The sequence below is a fragment of the Magnolia sinica genome, chromosome 7 (genome assembly GCF_029962835.1).
Source record: "Magnolia sinica isolate HGM2019 chromosome 7, MsV1, whole genome shotgun sequence".
NCBI lineage: Eukaryota > Viridiplantae > Streptophyta > Magnoliopsida > Magnoliales > Magnoliaceae > Magnolia > Magnolia sinica.
Window position 1 is genome coordinate 89,693,995 of NC_080579.1, and position 20,671 is coordinate 89,714,665.

At 39.5% G+C, this 20,671-nt stretch overlaps 1 protein-coding gene across 1 annotated transcript in view; it reads right to left on the bottom strand.

Moving 5' to 3' along the window:
- Positions 1-789: 789 nt before the first annotated feature.
- Positions 790-20,671, bottom strand: part of LOC131251668 (kinesin-like protein KIN-7D, chloroplastic) — a 63,560-nt gene continuing 43,678 nt past the window's right edge. Inside the window, exons 19-24 of the mRNA XM_058252529.1 lie at positions 6,132-6,272; positions 5,907-6,041; positions 5,774-5,824; positions 4,967-5,014; positions 4,647-4,850; positions 790-1,492 (exon numbers count right to left, since the gene is read on the bottom strand). Of these exons, the coding sequence (XP_058108512.1) occupies positions 902-1,492; positions 4,647-4,850; positions 4,967-5,014; positions 5,774-5,824; positions 5,907-6,041; positions 6,132-6,272 (1,170 nt within the window). The 3' untranslated portion in view covers positions 790-901. The remainder of the gene's footprint in view (positions 1,493-4,646; positions 4,851-4,966; positions 5,015-5,773; positions 5,825-5,906; positions 6,042-6,131; positions 6,273-20,671) is intronic.

Sequence of the window (20,671 nt, forward strand, 5' to 3'; positions counted from 1 at the left end):
TCTGCACATCACCTTATCATCCTTGTTTTTTCTTTTCTTTTCTTTTCTTTTTTTAAACACACACACACACACACCACCACACAGTCACGCCTTAGTGGGATTTCACCACCTATGGGTTACTCGAACCCCTGGCCAGGTGTTGAAACTCCCGAGAGTCTACCACCAGAGCAAGAGCAAGGACCCACCTTATCATCCTTGTTTTTTCTTAATTCGAATACAATCAACCAATGTAGCCGTCAACGTCAACATTGGAATGGCAGTAATTATTACTCATTTGCAGGAAATTACCAAGGTAATTAAAAAACCAAACAGCCCATTAAAACCCTCACCTATTTAAAAACATAAAATGAAAGCTGAGTGAAGCTTAAAATAGAAGAAAACAAGTATAATTTGAATAATAAATTGCAGGATTCAAATCATAAAAGCATAGGATTCATCTGAAAAGAAATTCAAAGGTGGGATTCTAAATAGTTTTGCTTAAGATTCACCTCAAATGGTAAATAGTGAATCGTAGGATTTTGACAACACTTTGTGGCATACCTATGGTCTACATCCATCATGGACCACACCAGAGGAACGATCTCTATTGCCTACTATTCAGGCCGATCATGGTATAAAACTTCTTACTGTAATCATGAGAGCGGGGACGGTCAAATCTAGCCCTGTTCCATCTTTTTTTTTTTTATATACAACTGTCCTCTTCTTCATCTTCACCATAAAAAACATACAACCATGAGAGAGAGAGAGAGAGCGAGAGAGAGAGAGAGAGGCAGTCAACAATCCAAACCATTGAAAACCAACCAAAAAGACCTTAACTCGAATGAAACCACAAACATTGAGATTCATGGATTTCTTACATCAAACCTGCCAGCGAGACACACCGACGCAAACATAGACCCCTTCATCCTCGATTTTTCACCACTGGATCTCTCAACATCTCAAAATCTACTATTCCCTGGGACCCACTCATCAACTCAGAACCATCGGGATCAGCTCCATGAGATTTCTTCAGCTGTGCCACAAGAACCCACATGTTGGCCAGCTCGTTCTCAAGATATGCTTCCCGCTGCTTGGATTCCTCCACCCTCTTCTGCAGCTCTGCCTCCCTTTGCTCCTTTTCCATCAATGCAGCCTCGTACGACAGCTCCCTCTCGTGGCTCACGGCCAGCTCTCTCTTGACGTCAACAAGGGACCCACCTTGGTCGTGCCGCTTGATATGACTGTCTCCTCTTCTGCCATTCCTCCCGCTGCCACTGCTGGCTCTCCGCTGCGGGGAGTATTTCTGTGCTGCCAAGTCGGCTGTCAGCCTCTCATTTTGGTTCATGAGCTTTGCGACTTCTTCAGACAACGCCTTGAGCTCCACTGCCGCAGCAGAAGCCAGCCCTTTCGCATAATTGCTCTCCTCCGCCAGCTTCTGGTTGCGGCCTTCTAGCTGGTTTTTGGCTTCTGTTAGTTCGGTTACTTTCTGCTTCATATCTTCCACCTCAGATGCCTATTTTAGTAAACAAGGAAGAAAAGTTTTAGGGCTTAGGGGTTGGATTGATAGTTGGAATGACAAAAGAACATGCTTTGAATATTAAACCAATACTACCTCCATGTGGGTCCATTGAATGTCAGTTGGGCAGCTGATCATTGAATGCTCACCAAGCAATCATGTGAATTCATATTTCAAATCTTTCTTGGTGAAACAAGGTTTGTAAATCTGACCCCAAGTAGCTGAGATGATGACAGGAAGCAATCATGCAAATTCATATTTTGAATCTTTCTTGGTGAAACAAGGTTCGCAAAGCCGACCCCGAATAGCTGAGATGACGATGACAATGATGACAAGGACGATCATCTTCCTCATTTAAGCCTTATCCTAACCAATTGGGACCAGCTACATCTAGCCTCGAGGACAAGTAATGAATCTTGTAAAAATAAAAAGAAACCCCATCAAAGGTTTGGTCCAATGTTTTCCGCCCAAGAAATATAGTTGCTTACATCCCTCCATCAATGATGAGATTACCAGACCAAGAATTTGAGAAAATCCCCAATCCTTCCACAGAGAAGCATTGTTTCAACCAAGGTTCAGTCTATACACCAGGTCAGGCTGGAAAAGGTCATCACAACCAATGTATGCAGTATCGAAAATATCGGCCGATATTATCGGTATCACACACCAGGGATACGAAACATCCGTGGAGTACAACTGGAAATGAAAAAAATCCTGCATATCAATCGAAATATCACACTGTATCATAATATATCACAATGCATCGGTGATATCACATGATATTGCAACTTTTCCCTTTACAAAATTTCTTGGTATCAACAATATCTGTCGATATCGACAAGATATTGTCAATACATTCCAGGAACTATAAGGGAACTTCCCAAAATCCGATTTTTTTTTTTTCAATATTTTCTTCAGTTTTCTCTCTTCTAACTTGTTTGTAGGTGGATTTTGGTCCATCCCTTACTTGGATTTGAGAGAAAAACCTACATTTGAAATCAGAATCAAGATTTTCTTACATTTGGGGTTGTTTCTCAGAAGGCAAGTTATTTTGCATTTTGATCCCCCTTTTTTTAATCATATAAAATCAATATGAAATCATAAGAAATCCTTAATTCATCATGTTTTGTATGGAAAATCAAGAATTTCAACCTTCGATTTAGAGATTTGATGGTAGGTGGCACGATTTGAGAGAAATTGGGGAAATTTTGAAATTTCTCCAATTTCTCCCAAATTGCTTGCAACCTTGCACTCCAATCATGAAATCAAACATGTAAGAGGCTTGATCTAATGATTTATCAAGTTTTTGTCAAATTTCAAATAATAATAATAATAATAAATTATAAGAATACTTTCTTTTTTTACTTTTTCTTTTTTTTGAAATTTCACTTCTAACAACAGTCAATTGAGTCCAATTTCAGAGTATTTAGGAGTGTTTGATGAAATGATCATCACATACTCGAATTTCGAGATTTGAGGGTAGGTTTGAATTGAAAGAAATTGGGGATAATTCAAAATTTTCCAAGTTTCTCCCAAATTCATTGTAATCTTACACTTCAAATATGAAACCAAACATGCATGAGGCATGATCTACTAGTTCATGTATTTTTATTTTTTCTATATTAGTTCAATCAGATTATGCATAGCTTAGGACTTTATACAATGGAAATCTATAATGATGCAGGACAATTAACCACTTGCTCTAAAAGCTCGGACTATGAGAGTACAGCGAATTAATCTCTTTATCTCATACCCCAGGCCCCACATCTCATGGGTTAGGACCTCGGCCGAACCTCCCCCGTAGGCCCCAAATCACATGGGCCACACACCCCGAGTTTGTCCCCGCATCCCACGGCTACCCCACTCGAACCCGGTGTGAAATGCGCATTAATCACCCCCGGTGAGGAGTCTCGAACACGAGACCTCCCCCGTGGGCTCCAAATAACATGGGTCACCCATCCCAAGTGTGTCCCTGCATCCCACAGGCTACCCCACTCGAGCCCGGTGTTAAAATGCCCCTGCATTAATCACCTCTGATGAGAAGTCTCAAACATGAGACCTCCCACTCTAATACCAATTTAATGCAGGACAATTAACCACTTGCTCTAAAAGCTCGAACTGTTAGAGTATGGTGAATTAATCCCTTTATCTCATACCCCAGGCCCCACATCTCATGCATTAGGACCTCGGCTGAACCCTCCTCGTGAGCCCCAAATCACATGGGCCGCCCACCCCAAGTGTGTCCCCGCATCCCACAAGCTACCTCACTCGAGCCCGGTGTGAAATGCGCATTAATCACCCTCGATGAGGAGTCTCGAACACGAGACCACCCCCGTAAGCCCCAAATCACATTGGTCACCCACCCCGAGTGTGTCCCTGAATCCCATGGGCTACCCCACTCAAGCCCAGTGTGAAAATGCCTCTGCATTATATAATGTGTACCTTTTTTTTTAGATGTTATAATTTAAAGTGTGTATTAAGGTCTTTTTTAACAATCCCTGAAGTTTCATTGAAAAATTCAACCAATTTCTCAATGTTTCCCCATGTTTCTCAAAAAATGCGATACATTACCCGATACAAACGATATATCCCGTGTGATAACCGATACGTATCTGTATCCCAAGGGTGCGATATGTGACGCGATACCGATATTACGAACATTGATCCCAACCTCACCTTAGTCGGGCGCAACTAGGTCTTAGAGACAAGAATCTATCAAAGTTCAATTTCCAATGCCCTAAACAGAGGAAGTTGGTGTTTGACCTTAAAATGCTCAACCAAAACTCCATGAAACTCCTCTATTAAGCGCATATGTAGGTTCTAATGTTATTCAATAACAATGATAGAATGTTTTCTCAAACATTAGAAAATGTTATGATCTTTTAATAATTAAAACCACATACCACATGCCATCTCTACTGTATATAATGCGAGAAGCATTTTGGCCAATATTTCTAGTCCACTTTGAAAATTCCATAATGCAAAAGATAGCACAAAAGCCTAAAGGGCAAAGTTGATAGTTGTGAACTGCCGATGCTAAGTAGAAGAAACAGTTTCTTGCCTTCTTGTAAAAGGAAAAAGGAAAAGAAAAAAGAAAAAAGAAAAAGAAAAAGAAAGTTCCTAGTCTCAAATGCAGAACTGATAGAACTACCTGTGTTTGTATAAGCAACTCATCAGCAATATTCCTTGGGACTGCCTGTTCTTCGTTCAGGTGCGATTCCATGAGAATGTTTGTCCTCCCAGTGTAGTGTTGTGAGTGACCAATGGTCGAATTGGAATCCCTTGATTCCAGTGCTGCAGAAAGCTGTTGTCTTAGGGAAGCAACTGTCTCCTGCAATCCTTCACACTCACAGATCTGATTTACAAAAACAGAAGCCAGGTTTTACAACTGGTTGTTGGTGTATTTGATTCCCTGCATCAAGTTAGCTTTAGATGCATTTGCAATAACTAATAATAATTCTTCCATTTTACCTTTTGGTGCAGCTGCTCTTGGATTACTCTGTTATCTGCAGTTTTGACCTGAAATAAATGAAATGATACACAATACAGCAACGTCCTTCAACTGGAAGTTTGGAGAAACAGTGACAAATAATGAAGGCAGAAGACTACCCACATGGCAACCACATTCAATGAGGAATTCTGTGATCCATGACAGAGGATATCAATAGGATACTCAGTTTTCAGTTCATGCAAGTGCCAAATGGTGGATGGACCACATCCCAAAAGTCTGCCAGATTGGAAGATCCAAGCCATCCAACCCTTGGCCCTTTTCAGTTCTGTATTTCTTTTTGTTAACCAGATATTTGCAGGCCACCAACTAAAGGGTTGTCATTATTCCATCGAGATCTTTGGGTATTGCCCATCGACTGTAAGACCCATCAGGTCAACAGTCCGTACAACCCAACCATGGGCCCCACTTGTATAAACTGTCGACCCATGGGTGCTATACATATCCTTGGGTTGAGGATCCTCCTAATAAGCAACCATTAAAGCCAGACACCAAAATTTTGAAAAGCAACCACAAAAGCCAACCCCAAATAGCTGGGAGACTGCAACGACGGCGATGACGTATTCTTATGCTTTTACTCATTTTAAATTTGTAAGACTAGACCGACAGAAACCTAATGCTAAGGTCAGGGATGAGTCATGACTGAAACCTCATGGCAAGGTCAAAGATGAATGATTGATGAAATTTAGTACATTCAGTTGCAAATGTAGAGATATACATCAATGCACAGAATAATATGGACAAGGAATATTCATATAGGATTGGATCACCTCGAGTTCAAATGACTTCTCGTTCAGTTGTTCCATCAGTTCAGCATAAGACTGCAAGATAAATGAAAACCTGCTTTTTAAGTAATGGGTTCATAATCAGAAGAAGTCTACCACGATTTGAGGTGGCACTTACCGGAGATAAATCTGGTGCATCCGTTCTGTTCTGATTTCTCTTTGGAGTAGTGATGGAACTGGCCATCTGCTTTTCTAAGGAAGCTATCTGTTGATTCTTCAGCTTGATTTCATCATTTAGCTTCTTCATCTCCATCTTTAAGATCAAGAAAGCATCAGAAATTGAACTTTTAAAGCATATTAAGTGCATTTAATGCAGTAGATCAATTAGGAATCAAGAGATTACTTGTATCTGTTCCTTCTTCGGATGATTTGTAGCTTCTTCCGATAGTCGCTTCAAAGCACTTGAATGGAGTGCAACTTCTCCAGACAAAATCTTTAGTTGCTCTCTTAGTAGATCAATATGGTCTATCATTTTTATGCTAGTCTGGCATCAGAAAGGACATGGAAATTCAAATGGGGGCAGGGCTAAACAGAATTTTAGAGCAAGGTGCTTGCAAGAGATCAAGGAAAAGAAATCCAAGGAAAAGATTACAAGGCGGGTGAGACTTAAAGGTTTTAGGGTGATGAAACAAAGGAGAGTGAGAGTTTTATAGCTCTTTTCTTTTTTCTTTAGTACTCAAGGTAGGGAAGACAGGGGGTGTGTGTGTGTGTGTCAGGTGTTTTTTGTTTTTTTTTTTTTTTGATGAACGGAATAATAGTATTAAAAGGGAAAAAAGGCAGAAGTTACTGAACGAAGAGCTATATATATGGGAAATGGTACTATGAGATCGACCTCATGGGAAGTTCCCATGAGATCGAGCTGTGTGGGCCCCACCGTGATGTGTGTCGAACATCTACCCCATCAGTGAGATGCACCATTACCATTTCCCTATATATATATATATATATATATATATATATATATATATATGTGTGTGTGTGTGTGTGTGTGCGCGCGCGCGCCATACAAAATAGAAACCCAAACCGGAAGAGAACAGACCCTGCTAGGGTCCCTTTCTAAGATCAACCATAGCCCTCTCATGGCTCTAAAGACCTCCCTTTTCCATCTTTTTAGCATATATATTGGAGAAAATCACATCAATTAGATGAACACAACCATCTAAAGGAGGGTTCTATTTTCATGACTAATCATTTTCTAAGCCACGGATAAGAGATCTGCACAAAAACGAACAATCATAAAAAATCCAATCATCATTATCATCATCATGATTCATAATCACCATCTAAGCCTTATCCCAACTAATTGGGATCGGTTACATGAATCCTGTTCTGCAATTCCACTTTATCAAGGGCCATAACTTCAGTTAGAACATAGGTCATCGAGACTTTTCTAACTATGTCCACCCATGTCCCTTTGGGCCTTTCCCTTGCCCTCTTAGTGCCTTCAACTTGTATCAACTCACTTCTAACTGGTGCTGTTTTGGGTCTCTGTTGCACATGACCAAATCCAAATCTATTTTCCCTCATCTTATGACCTATTGGTGCTACTCCTAAGTTCCCTCAAATGCATTCATTTCTAATTCTATACTTCCTCATCTTGCCACTCATCCTTATTTCAGCTACACATCCTGTGAACATGTTGTTCCTTCATGGCCCCACATTTTGTACCAAAAAGCATGGCTAGTCTTATAGCTATCGTATAAAATTTTCCTTTAGTTTGAGTGGCACACGACGATCACATAAAACTCCAAATGCAGAATCTCCATTTCTTCCACCCAGCTTGAATTCTATAGGCAACATCCTTCTCAATCTCTCCACTCCCATGGATTATCGACCCAAGATATCGAAAGTGGTCACTCCAGGAAACTTCTTGGTCAGCAATCTTGACTAGTTCCCCATTTCCAATCCTATTGTTACTAAAATTGCACTCCATATACTTCTCAACAAAAAAAAAAAAAAAAACACTCCATATACTCTGTTTTAGTCCAGCAAATCCCTTAGATTCTGAAGCACCCCGCCATAAATCTATGTCATCTGCAAATTAGAACTATGGCATCTTTTCTTCCAAATCATCATGCGCAAAGATTTGCAATAGTAGATACCCTAGACAGCCCTGTTCCTACGTCTGGAAGGCACACATACCCGCAAGAGTGCAGGCCTTTGTGCGCGTGGTGGTTGTTGCTAATAAAATTCTCATGGTCAACAGCTTGAAAACGTGAACATGGCAATCCCTAATGTATGTTTTATGTGTAGAAGTGCGGAGAAAACTGGGAATCATCCATTCCTGCACTGCTCAAAGACGTAGGCCATTTAGGACATCTTTTGGCAGCTATTCAAGATCAGCTGGGTGGCAAACAGAACAGTTTTTTAGGTTGTTGCAGGCTGGCCTGAGGGTCCTATCTCCAATCGCAGCAGATTAATTTGGAAGATGGTTCCCTTTGCCATCTTGTGGGGGATTTGGAGAGAAATGAAAATATTTTTTTATTGGAAGGTTGCGCCTTTGGATTCTGTTGAGTGATCTATTCTCTCCATGTGTGTGGAATGGGCCCGAGTTCAACCTCTTTTTTTTTTCTTTGCGGGCAATCTTATTTGTCCATAGAGAGGGATTGGGATTCTTTTGTACTTTTGTAATCCCTTTCCCCCCTTGAGCAGCACCGTTGTCTCGCTGTTCGGTTGTTTTAGTTTTTTAATGTTTTTTGCTTTGAGTTGTATTTATTCTTTTGCTCCCATCGGTGCTGACAGGGTCACCTTTCCCCCAGAGTGCTAGATTTGTATTCTCTTTTTGGGTGCTTATGGAAGTTGCCATCATTCAAAAAATAATAATGATGATGATCTGCAAACAATGTACACCATGAGATCTCTTCCTGCAAATGGCTCATTAACTCATCCATAACTAATGCGAACAAGTATGGGCTCAATGCTGAGCCTTGGTACAAGCCTAGAGTAATTGGGAACTAACTTGTCTCTCCACCATTGTTCTGAGTATCCCTGATATTATCAAAAACTCCTTGATATTATCCGTATCTCCAGCTCGGCGATACCAATAACAATAGTAGAGATACCGATAACACTGGTAGTATTAGAAATTCCAGGTATCGGCGATGTATCGCTAAGTACTGCAAATGTATCGATATCACCAATATTTTCAACTGCGTAAATTGCGAGTGCTGCTTGTATCACCATTGTATTGATATCACCAATATTATCGACGGTAAATTCTAGGTGTCACTTATATCGCAAGTGTAACGGCGAGATTTCAATAATATCGTGAACGAATTGATATCATAAAAAATCTGTTTATTAAAAAAAATCATTTCAATTTTTTGTGGGCACATGGTTGTATGTAGTGTTCAAATAGTCAACATTAACATCGATCATATCGTGATATTATCGTTATCGCAACGTGGTGATATCAAGACCAGTCTTTCATTTCCTTTCCAGTTGTCGACGATTTGTTAGCGAAATATCGTATGTTGTCGATATTCTAAAATATCAATGGATGTTTGGATGGTTGGATGGGATTGATGGGATGGATGGATTAATTTCTTACAACAACACATGTTTTTAGGCTCCCATTCAATGGAAACTTATTATGTATGCATTCTTTTTTCAATTTTTTGATTCCTAAATATGCAAATGTGTATTTTAACATCTTCTGAAGTTTCACTGAAAAACTCCACCGTTTCCCCCATGTTTCCCAGCATCTCTAGTTATCAGCGATATTATCAATGATATCGATATTGTTTCCATATCCTCGACGGGCAAAACTTGTAGCGATACGGAAACTTTGAACGCTGCTCTCCACGAGAGCTTCTCACATTTGTTACTGCTCCTTCATACATATCCTAAATCATGTTAATATATCCTCTTGAAACTCCTATCTTTCTAACACCGACCAAATTAACTCTCTAGGGACCCTACTGTTAACACTTAAGTTTGTCACTCACCCTCAAAACGAGCCCAAACACATTGAATAGAGCACTAACACCTATCTGGATTGACTCTAGATGCCTAGTGCCTAAAAATCCTCCTCTATACCTATGGGAAGATTTTTCAGTAAAGCCTCTGCACCATGCAACTCTGGTAAGGGACATGCGTTAATGCCTAAGAACTAGGCACTTAGCTTCTTCTACGATAGGTGCCAGTCTGTTAGGTTCCCAAGATTGCACAAAATGCAATTCCTTTCATTCAATAAGATGTTGACACGTGTCTATAACCGTGAAACAACCTTTTAGTGGGAAATCAAGCCCCCATGGGACTATTAATACCTTCTACGCAGCATTTGCCAAACTCCTTCGACTCTTTAACTTCGGGACTTCAAACACCGACGTTCATTCAGGTGAGCCTAACTAGTCTAAAAACTCCCACTCTCATTGAGAAAGTTATATGCCAGGTGCTAGACTCCTAGGAGAAGTCTTAGCACCAGGTGCTACGCTCTCGAAAGAAAGGGTTGCTTAAACGCAAACTTATTGCAACATCTATGCTAGACAAAGTACCACTCCTCTAGCCATTGTTAGCCATTGTTCAAGAACAATAGGCATTGCGCCAGCTGCAGATCCCTTAACACCAGGCGTTAAGGATCATGTCACCAGATGGCAGGCACTAACATGCAATTAATGTATTTTTTTTCTTCATCATCTCTAGCATATGAGACCCCTAGTAATGCTGGAATTATTCATGCTTGTATACGCCACAAGGCTACATGGCTATTTGAAACCATGTCTCTCAAGATATGTGAAATGCATCATTCGCTACTATCCTGATGGCTAGTTGGCTATGCGCGACACTTACTACCAAAGGCAATCATCAGTATTCAAACCTAATTATTCATGCTTGTATACGCCACAAGGCTACATGGCTATTTGAAACCATGTCTCTCAAGATATGTGAAATGCATCATTCGCTAGTATCTTGATGCCTAGTTGGCTATGCGCAACACTTATTACCAAAGGCAATCATCAGTATTCAAACCTAATCAATGATCTAGACACTGAAGATGAAGGACCATATATTATTTTGGGCTTTATGCACCATTTTCATCCGACTACTTGGTACCATGTAACAAGCTAGTTTTTTGTGCCTTTTACCTTTTAATCAAGGGTTTTTCCTTAGGGAATGTAGGTAAGGACTTGTGTCAGAATACATCCTCAAATGTACTCGTTTCCCATATCAATGAAAGCCTCTCAACTGGGCATATTTGGGTGTATATACTTGTAATGGAGTCAATAATATCAATCCTTATAGATCTTTAGACATTCTTATGAACACCTATAAAAAGCTTTCTTGAAGTTGATAAATAACATGTGGAGATCCTTTCCCCTCCCCCTACATTTCTCCATCAATTATCTAAGTAGGAACATATATTCAGTGGTAGACCTCCCTAGCATGAAATCAAATCGATTTTCTAATATATTCGTCATATGCCGTAATCTTTACTCAATCATTCTCTCCTAAAGTTTCATGGTATAGATCATAAGTTTAATCCCATGATAGTTAGTGTTTTCATAGTATAGATCATAAGTTTAATCCCATGATAGTTAGTGTTACTGTGCATGTCTCTTTTATTCTTATAAATAGATATTGTGGTACTTTTCCTCCATTTGTTAGGCATTTTATCCGATCTTACAATCTTGTGGAACAACTTTATCAATCAAAATAACATGGTATCTCCCATACACTTCCAAACTTCTATTAATATACCATTTGGTCTGAGGACCTTTACTATTTTAGCTTTCCTAATGCTTCTTTTACTTCAGATATGCCAATCCCAGTGTTTGAAATATTGATACTATCGGGCGATATTATCGTTATCGCACCATTGCAAGACGATACACCCCCGATAACTCCCGGAAGATACCAAAAAATCCCAAATTCAGATGTCGGCCGATATATCGGGCGATATTATCGTTATCGCACCACTGCAAGACGATACACCCCTGATAACCCTCGGAAGATACCAAAAAATCCCAAATTCAAATGTCGGCCGATATATCGTCGATATTGCGCGATTTCGTCTCCATTATTGTCGAAGACAAATGCACGGACAGTCACGGGTGGATTACAGGGGACCCACGAGTCCCACTGTAGCTAACGACCCACAAACACCAAAAAAATCGAATCCGGGTTGTGGAGAATTTAAAAAAAAAAAAAAAAAAAAAAATCAGAGAGCACCTGGCTGTAGCAGTGATCGGAGGTGGGCCATTCGACAGGTAAGTAGGATTTTCTTACCATTTTCTTCAACTTCCTTCTTTCTCGGAGATTCCGGCGAGGAATCAGGCCGGATCAACGAACCATTCCTTTTGGAACGAGATTTGAGGGGAAGAGCCTTGCGTGCGTGAAAGACTCGGATCGGACTGCGTGGATGGAGGTGAAAATGGAGAGGTAAAGTGAAAGAGGGGCGCGGACGGGGAAATCGGATTGCGTACTGAGTTACTCAGTACGCTCTTATCGTACTGAGTAAACTCTGTAGGGCCCATTGTACAGTTTGTTAGTTCATCCACGCCGTCCATCCGTTTTTCCAGATCATTTTAGGGGTTGAGCCCAAAAATAAAGTATATCAAAATCTCAAGTAGACCGTACCAAAGGAAACAGTGGAAGTATTGATTTCCAACGTTGAAATATTTATAAGGCCCCTAATGATGTTTATTTGTCATCCAAACTGTTCATAATATCACAAAGACATGGATGAATGGAAAAAACAAATATCATCTTGATCTGAAACTTCCGTGGGCTCCAAGAACTTTTCAACAGTAGACTTCAATTCAAATTGTTTCAGGTGGTGTGGTCCACTTGAGCTTTGGATATGATTAATTTTTCTCTTAAAGCCCTAAAATTATATGATAAAACGGATGGACGGATTTGATAAAATGCGTGAATGACAGTGGGCCCCACAGTTTACTCAGTACACAGTGCGCAATCCGCTTGCGCGGATGGCTTGTCGTGGTGCGTGGTGCGTTACTCAGTACGCTCTTATCGTACTCAGTAAACTCACTTGGGCCCACCTTTAATGTATGTGGTCCATCCACGCCGTCCATCCGTTTTCCCATCTAATTTTAAGGGTTGATCCCAAATTCTATAAAAATCTAAGATCATACCACAGGAAACAGTGGTGATACTGATTTCCACCGTTGAAACCTTTCTCCACTGTTTTCTATGCTGGGGTCCACTCGAGCTCTGGATCTGACCCATTTTTTGGCTCATGCTATAAAATGATCTCTTCAAATGTATGGACGGTGTAGATAGAAAAAATACATCATGTTGGGACCCACGAAACTTGGTGACGTCTCGTGCCCCGTCAGTGACGGGCGTTCATAAGAGATTGCGTACTCAGTACGCTCTTATCTTACTGAGTAAACTCTGTTGGGCCCACCGTTGTTACACGTGGTTTATTCACGCCGTCCATCCGTTTTTACTGATCATTCCAGATGTTGAGCCCAAAATTGAACCATATCCATAACTCAAGTGGACCACATTACAGGAAACAGTGTTGAATGAACGTTGACCATTAAAAACGTTGTGGGAGCCATAAAAGCTTTGGATCAACCTGATATTTATTTTTTCCCTTCATCTGGGTCTTTAGGACCCAATCAACAGATTGGATGTCAAATAAACAGTACAGTGGGCCTTACGAGGATTTTAATGGTGGATATCCAATCATTATTGTTTTCCTATGGTGTGGTCCACCTGCAATTTATATCCCTATGATTTTTTGTAGTAATCCCTAAAATGATCCATAGAAACGGATGAACGGAATTAATGAAACAAATACATTATGGTGGGGCCCACAAAGCACCGACCACCAGCCACGAGGCCGGTGTCAGGGGGACACGAATTGCGTCCTACCCCTGCCTGGACGGTAATTCGTTCGGGCGTGTTTTATCCACATTGTTCATCGCTTTTCTGATATTATTTTAAGGTAAGAGATAAAAACTTAAGCCGATCCACAGCTCCAGTGGACCACATCAAAGGAAGCTGCAATGATAATGACTCTCACCGTTGAAACCTTTCTAAGGGCCACCATGATGTTTTTTTACCATCCAACCTATTAATAATATCATGCAGACGTGGATGAAGTGAAAACACAAATATCAGCACGATCTGAAACTTCTCCAGCTCCCAAGAAGTTTTTAATGGCGGAAGTTAAATCCCCACTTTGTAGTCCACTTAAGCCATGGACCTGCCTCATTTTTTGTATCATAAATTAAAATGATCTGAGAAAAATTATGAACTGTGTGGATAAAACACTTACATCACTTTGGGCCCCACAAAGGCCTGCCCGGACGGATTACCACCATTGTGGGTCTAGACCACAACTAGTCCCCATCATTGATATATATATTTCTCAAATTTTACTTATTCAGTTCTTCTTTTCCTTTTCAATGAATTGGTTGTGTTTTCATACATGACTATGATATATTTATAAATATCATGCATTCAATTTAAATACAGTTACGTTAGTTCAATTAAACATCGCATAGCTTAGGACCCTATACAAAGGAAATTTATTATGTGCATCTTTTTTTTAAAGATGTTATGATTTAAAAGTGTGTATTAAGGGCCTTTTTAATAATCCCCAAAGTTTCATTAAAAAATTCAACCATTTTCCCAATGTTTCCCCATGTTTCCTAAAAAGTGCGATAAACTATGCGATACAAACAATATATCCCGTGCGATAACCGATACGTATCTGTATCCCAAGGGTGCGATACATTGTGCGATACCGATATTTCGAACACTGGCCAATCCTACAAAAATATCTATGGTCTCCAACATCATTTGAGTTTATGGTTCCTTCCATTCCTATGCTTTTTGAGTGGTTGTCATTTAACAAATTATGAAAATATCTTCTCAAACTTTCATTGATTTCATTGTTCTTGACTAATATCATCTGGTCATCGCTTTTAATGCATCTAACATGATCCAGGCCCCTCCCCTTCCTCTCTATCATTTTTTAAAGTTTGAAGACATCTTTCTCACCTTCTCTTGCCCCCAATCTATTATTGTAAAGATCATCATAAGCCTTAAGCCAGCCTCACTTAAAACTTTATATATATATATATATATATACGGAAACGCTCACCTGCGAACCAGTTCGTACGTACTACGTACGAACTTTTTTGAGAACCCATGATACGTGATGTGGATCCAAAATCTGAACCGTTCATGTGAAGCAGCACCTTCTGAAACCCCCCAAGCCCAAGTTTTACTTTGATCTAAAACTTTGATGGGCCATGAAAAATGAAAACAGTTTCCTCCCTTGATTTGCATTTCTCTTTGCTATGGCCCACTAGATTATTAGATCAGGGTGAAAATTTTTCACGTGAGGTTTTATGGGATTCCGCATCACATGGACCGTTCAGATTAGACACCCATGGCACGTGTGCAAAGGTGCGCACGTGCGTAGGTGCGCAAGGGAGCATGACTCTATATATATATATATATATATATATATATATATATATATATATATATATATATATATATATATTTCCTCGGCATTTTTATATTGTTCGAAATTTTCTTCTTCTCATCCCTTGCCAGGCTTTGAAACATGAACATTTCTTGTCAATAACTTTTTGTACATCGTCATTCTACTACCAAGTTTCCTTATATGATTGCCATTTCCCTCTAGATACTCTTAAAAACATCTTTGGTCACTTCCCTAATGCACTCAACTATCTCATTCCACGTAGCGTTTATTTCTTCCCCAACATTCTACTTTTTTGCTTCTGTCAATTTATTTCTAAATAATATTTGCTTCACGCCTTTTAACTCCACCATCTAGTTTTTGGATACCTATTAATTTCACTCCCTTTCTTCCCTATTAAATGGAAACATCCATAACAATTAACCTTCTTTTTTTTACACACACACCCTCACACCAACACACACACAATGGGTACTTGAACCTATGACCTTAATGTCGAAACTCTTGTGAGTCTACCGCAAAGCCATTAGTAAGGACCCATCCATAACCATTAACCGATGTTGCACAATCAAACTCTCCGGATATAACCTTGCGATCCTTACATATTGATTATTTTGTCTTCCTAATTAGAAGATAAAAAAATCTATTTGGCTTCTATACGATCCATTTCTGAGAGTTAATAATTATTCTTCTCCCTTTTTAAAATGTGTGTTTGCTAGAGCTGATTGTATGCCATAGCGGAGTCAAAGATAGCATCTCCCATCTCAATTCTTCTCTCAAAATTATATCATCCATGTAGCCTCTCATATCCTCTAATTTTTATTTTTATTTTTATTTAGAGAGAGAGAGAACTGAAATTTTATTAAGACACCTGCCAAAAGGCGAGAAAAGAATATAAGCGAATGCTATGACTTAAAATAAGAAAAACGATTAGTAGACTTTGCTACATTTACAAAAGATGCCCAACCCGTGGTAGCATTCTTAACTTTGCTAATAACTTCTTCCACAAAAGATCCCTTGTTCTGAAAACATAGACTAGTCTGTTCCCCTCAAATAAACCATCAAATTGCCATTACAATGATTCTCCATATTGCTTTCCCAAATTTGCCTACTCCACCGCTCGTTAACTATCTTCGGCATTAACCAAGCGATATGGAAGAAATCAAGAAAATGATCCCACAATCTTCGAGGAAAGGGGCAAAATGAATAAACAAGTGATCAATCAACTCTGCGTCCCCCATGCACATCAAACAAATGTTAGGAAGAATGAGGGATCTCTTTTGAAGGTTATCAACGGTTAGCACTTTCTTCCTTCCCACTAGCCAAACAAAGGCACAACTCCAGGAGGGGCACCATAATACCAAGGAAGGAATGGGTAGGAAGGCCTAGAATGTGGGATGGTTTAGAAATCAATCTGCAAAGTGAGGAAACTGAAAAGATTCCCAAACTATGTGCTTTCCAAACCATCAAGTCTTCTTCTTGAGACGAGGGGTTCTTCCCAACATTTGCATATCAACCAAATGTTGGGAAGAATGACGGATCTCTTTTGAAGGTTATCAACGATTAGCACTTTTTTCCTTCCCACTAGCCAAACGAAGGCGCAACTCCAGGAGGGGACCATAATACCAATGAAGGAACGGGTAGGATGGACTAGAATACAAGATGGCTTAGAAATCAATCTATAAAGTGAGCGAACCAAAAAGATTCCTAAACTATGCGCTTTCCAAACCATTAAGTCTTCTTCTTGAGAAGAGCGGTTCACAATTTTCAGATACTCTAGTAAGTTGACTAATTCCGCAATTTCCTCGTCCAACAAATTCCTCTAGCACGGAGGAGACCAAACCACTGACATGTCACAGGAAGAGTAACAATGATCAACAAGAATGAATCAGTCCGTCAAAATACTACCCACTCTTAAGGAAGAGCTCTTGCAATGCTTAGTCTCCACACCAAATATCCACCCAAAAATTAATGCAATTCCCCTTTGCAATCGAAAAGGTGATCCCTCGACAAAACATCTGTTCAGTTGAAGCTATTGCCTTCTAAACATTAGAAGCACAAAAAGGGAAGAATTCTTTACAATCCACCCACCTTGTTAAGTGTCATACTTGCTAGCTAAAAGCTCCCTCCATTATCTTCCCATTTCAAACCCAAATCTCTAATGTCACTTTCCAAGAAGTGCTAAAATCATGAGACCCAAATTCCAGCTCTGCCCTCATTTATCAGCATACAAACCTCTTCCCATCAAAGCAAGTTAAACTTTCTTTTTTCCTCGACCTTTCTCTTCTCGACTTTCCCAATCTATCCAACATCGACTGTGGGCATTTGAAAAGAGACAAACTAGATTGGCATATTAGAAAAAGTTGCTTTAATAAGAGTTAACCAACCTCTCAACGAAAGGTATCGATACTAACTTGACAATTTTCTTTCTATTCTTTCAATAACCTTATCCCATAGGTGCTTCGCCAACTTCCCTATATAGAGAGGCAACTTAAGATGTGTATAACGAATAGCTCCTTTCCACCTGAAAACAATGACCAAACGTGACAGTTCCTCACGGCCCACATGAACTCCCAACACTTTGCTTTTGGTAGTATTGATATTTAAACCTGAAACAGCTTCGAAGCAAACAATGATTTTCCGAAAGTTATCTATCGAAATCACATCTATGTCGCAAAACAAAATAGTGTCATTAGCATATTGGAGATGACTAACTTGAATCCCTGCATTCGTCACTCTAAAACTAGAAATTAAGCCATTCTCCTTTGCTTTATGAAGCATCATACTAAGCACCTTCCTGACCACAACAAATGAAAATAACGGATCACCCTGCCTGATACCACGAGTAGCCTTAAAAAAAACTTTTGGCAACCCATTGACCAATAATTTATAAAAAAAAAAAATTTAAAAAAAATTTAAAAAAAAAAGATGAAGATTGAATACGAGATTGGATCCAAACCCTCCATCTATGACCACAACCCCGCCTCCCAAGCATTTAGTCTAAAAATTTCCATTCAACATGATCGCAAGCCTTTATTATATCAAGCTTACAAACTAACCCACTCTTCCCCGCCCTACTCCTAAAGTTGATGCATTCGTGAGCGATGAGGACACTATCCAAAATCTATCTAGCAACAACAAATGCTCCCTAATTCTCCGATATAATATGAGATGGAACTCCCCAAAATCTTAAGGCGAGCAGTTTGGAAAATATTTTTTACAAGCTCCCAACTAGATTAATAGGCCTAAAATCTTTCCGAATTTTTGCCTCTTCAATCTTAAGAACAAGAGCAATAAAAGTCGCCCCAAGATCACTTGTGAGACAACTTCATTCGTAGAACTCAGAAATAAAGTCATTCACATCTCTTTTTACCGTCGGCCAAAACTTTTAAAAAAACTTCATCGAATAACTATATGGCCCTGGAGCCTTGTCACCACATATCACATCAAGAGCAATTTCGACTTCTTCTCCTAATATCGGCTTTTCAAGATAACCTACATTCTCACTTAATAATTGAGGAGACACGAAGTTAAATAAACACGGTCTCCTCCATTGATCACTAGAGAATAGATTTTTATAATAAAGAACAATAGAGTTGCAAATCTATGTTTTTTCCAAAGTTCTAATACCATCCACTACCAAGCTACTAATTCTATTTACTCGTGCTAGGGTGCTAGCCGTATTGTGAAAAAATTGTGTTCTTGTCCCCTTCTTTGAGCCACAACACTCTAGATCTTTGTCACCACCTAATTTCCTCTTCTTTTCAGAAAGTAGCATATTTCACAGGAGGAAAATTCCTTCATCCAAGAGAGCTTCTCCCTTTTCCTTTCTTCTCAATAACACCACTAGGGTTGGACCTCCACCCCCCTGTGCTTTTATAATTAAAATTTTGAAATAATTACAACTATGTCACTCACTTAAGTGAAATGGCCCATCATCCAAAATAAGAAAACTAAAACACTTATTATCAATCTCAACCATAAAAATAACAAATATATATATAAAGAAATCAAGATCAGAGTCCAAATGGCCCATATTTGCAAGATCTAGTGGCCCGATGGCCTGATCGACAAGATCAAACGGTTGAATCAACACAAAATAAAACTCATGACTAAAATGGTCTCCTAAGTAGCCCACATGCATTGTCCCAAAGTGGGGTCTTCCTGATGCACGTCCAATGCATGTGGGGTCTTCAAAAATGGCATGGCAAGCCCCATTTAGAACTCATCTCTCATCCACCAAGAAAGTTGCGCTGATGTGGGTGGTCGTCTCCGTCTCTGGTACACCCGAGTAAGTCCTCTGATGTCCCCATCACAAATCTTCATCAGAAACCTCCAAAATAATAGGGCGATGATCGTAAATGGGCCTCGGCAAACCCCATTGATGGATGAGCAAAAATTTTCAAGCCAATCAACTAAAACTAGAAATCTACCAAGGCGTGATAGAATTGCTTCAACTTAATTGTTAGTCCAAGTGAATCTACCACCCCCTAAAGGAAGATAAACCAAGTCATGAGAAGCCACCCAGTCTGAGAAACCCTTCATGTTGCGAGTAATGTGGCCCCCGTTGCACCCTTTATCCAAAAATCGCACTACATTAAACTTCACCGCCAATGCAATGGAAGAACCCATCTCTGTCTAACAATATTAAGCTCAATCCACGACTAATCTCTGAGGATAGGAGTACCTAGACCATAAACATAAAAAACAACCTATGGAAATCCAGAAACACGGTCCCGCAATACAACCAAAACTTAGTACATACCTAAAAAACTGTCTTCTTTTCTCCACACCTCGAAATTCCAAGCCACAATAATTCCTCCAACAAAGCCAAAAGTATCAAGAGCAACCCATTCTTTATTCTGGATTCCCCAAATTGAATTCAGCATACATCTATCTAATGCTTGAAGCTTCATTTCATGCAGCGCTATAAAGCTCGTTTTCAATTTCTTGCACAATTTCCTCACCTAGGCCCTTTTGAATGTGCAACCCAATCCTCTCACATTCTAGGAGAGAACTATCATATCCTCTATTTTCTTTTCTTACATGACCATTTAAGTCTCCTCCTATAAATATCATCTTTTCATTAGAAATTTCTTATATTCGTCCATCCACACCCTTCAGGAGTTTTCTCTTGATTTTATCCTCTAATCCACCTACTACGCATATGTACTAACGACATTGGTTATCTCCTCTATTAACACAAGTTTTAGTAATAAAACCCTATCACTTGCTCTCTTAACAATTACCTCTAAATCTTTATCTATCACTATCCTTTCCAAGGTATTCCATAACAATGGCCACCGTTACCGTTATGATACAAGCCATAACGGCCTTAAATTATTTTTTTTTTTTTAATTTTTAAAAAATAATAATAATAATAATAATTTAAGGCCGTTATGGCTTGTATCATAACGGTAACGGTGGCCATTGTTATGGAATACCTTGGAAAGGAT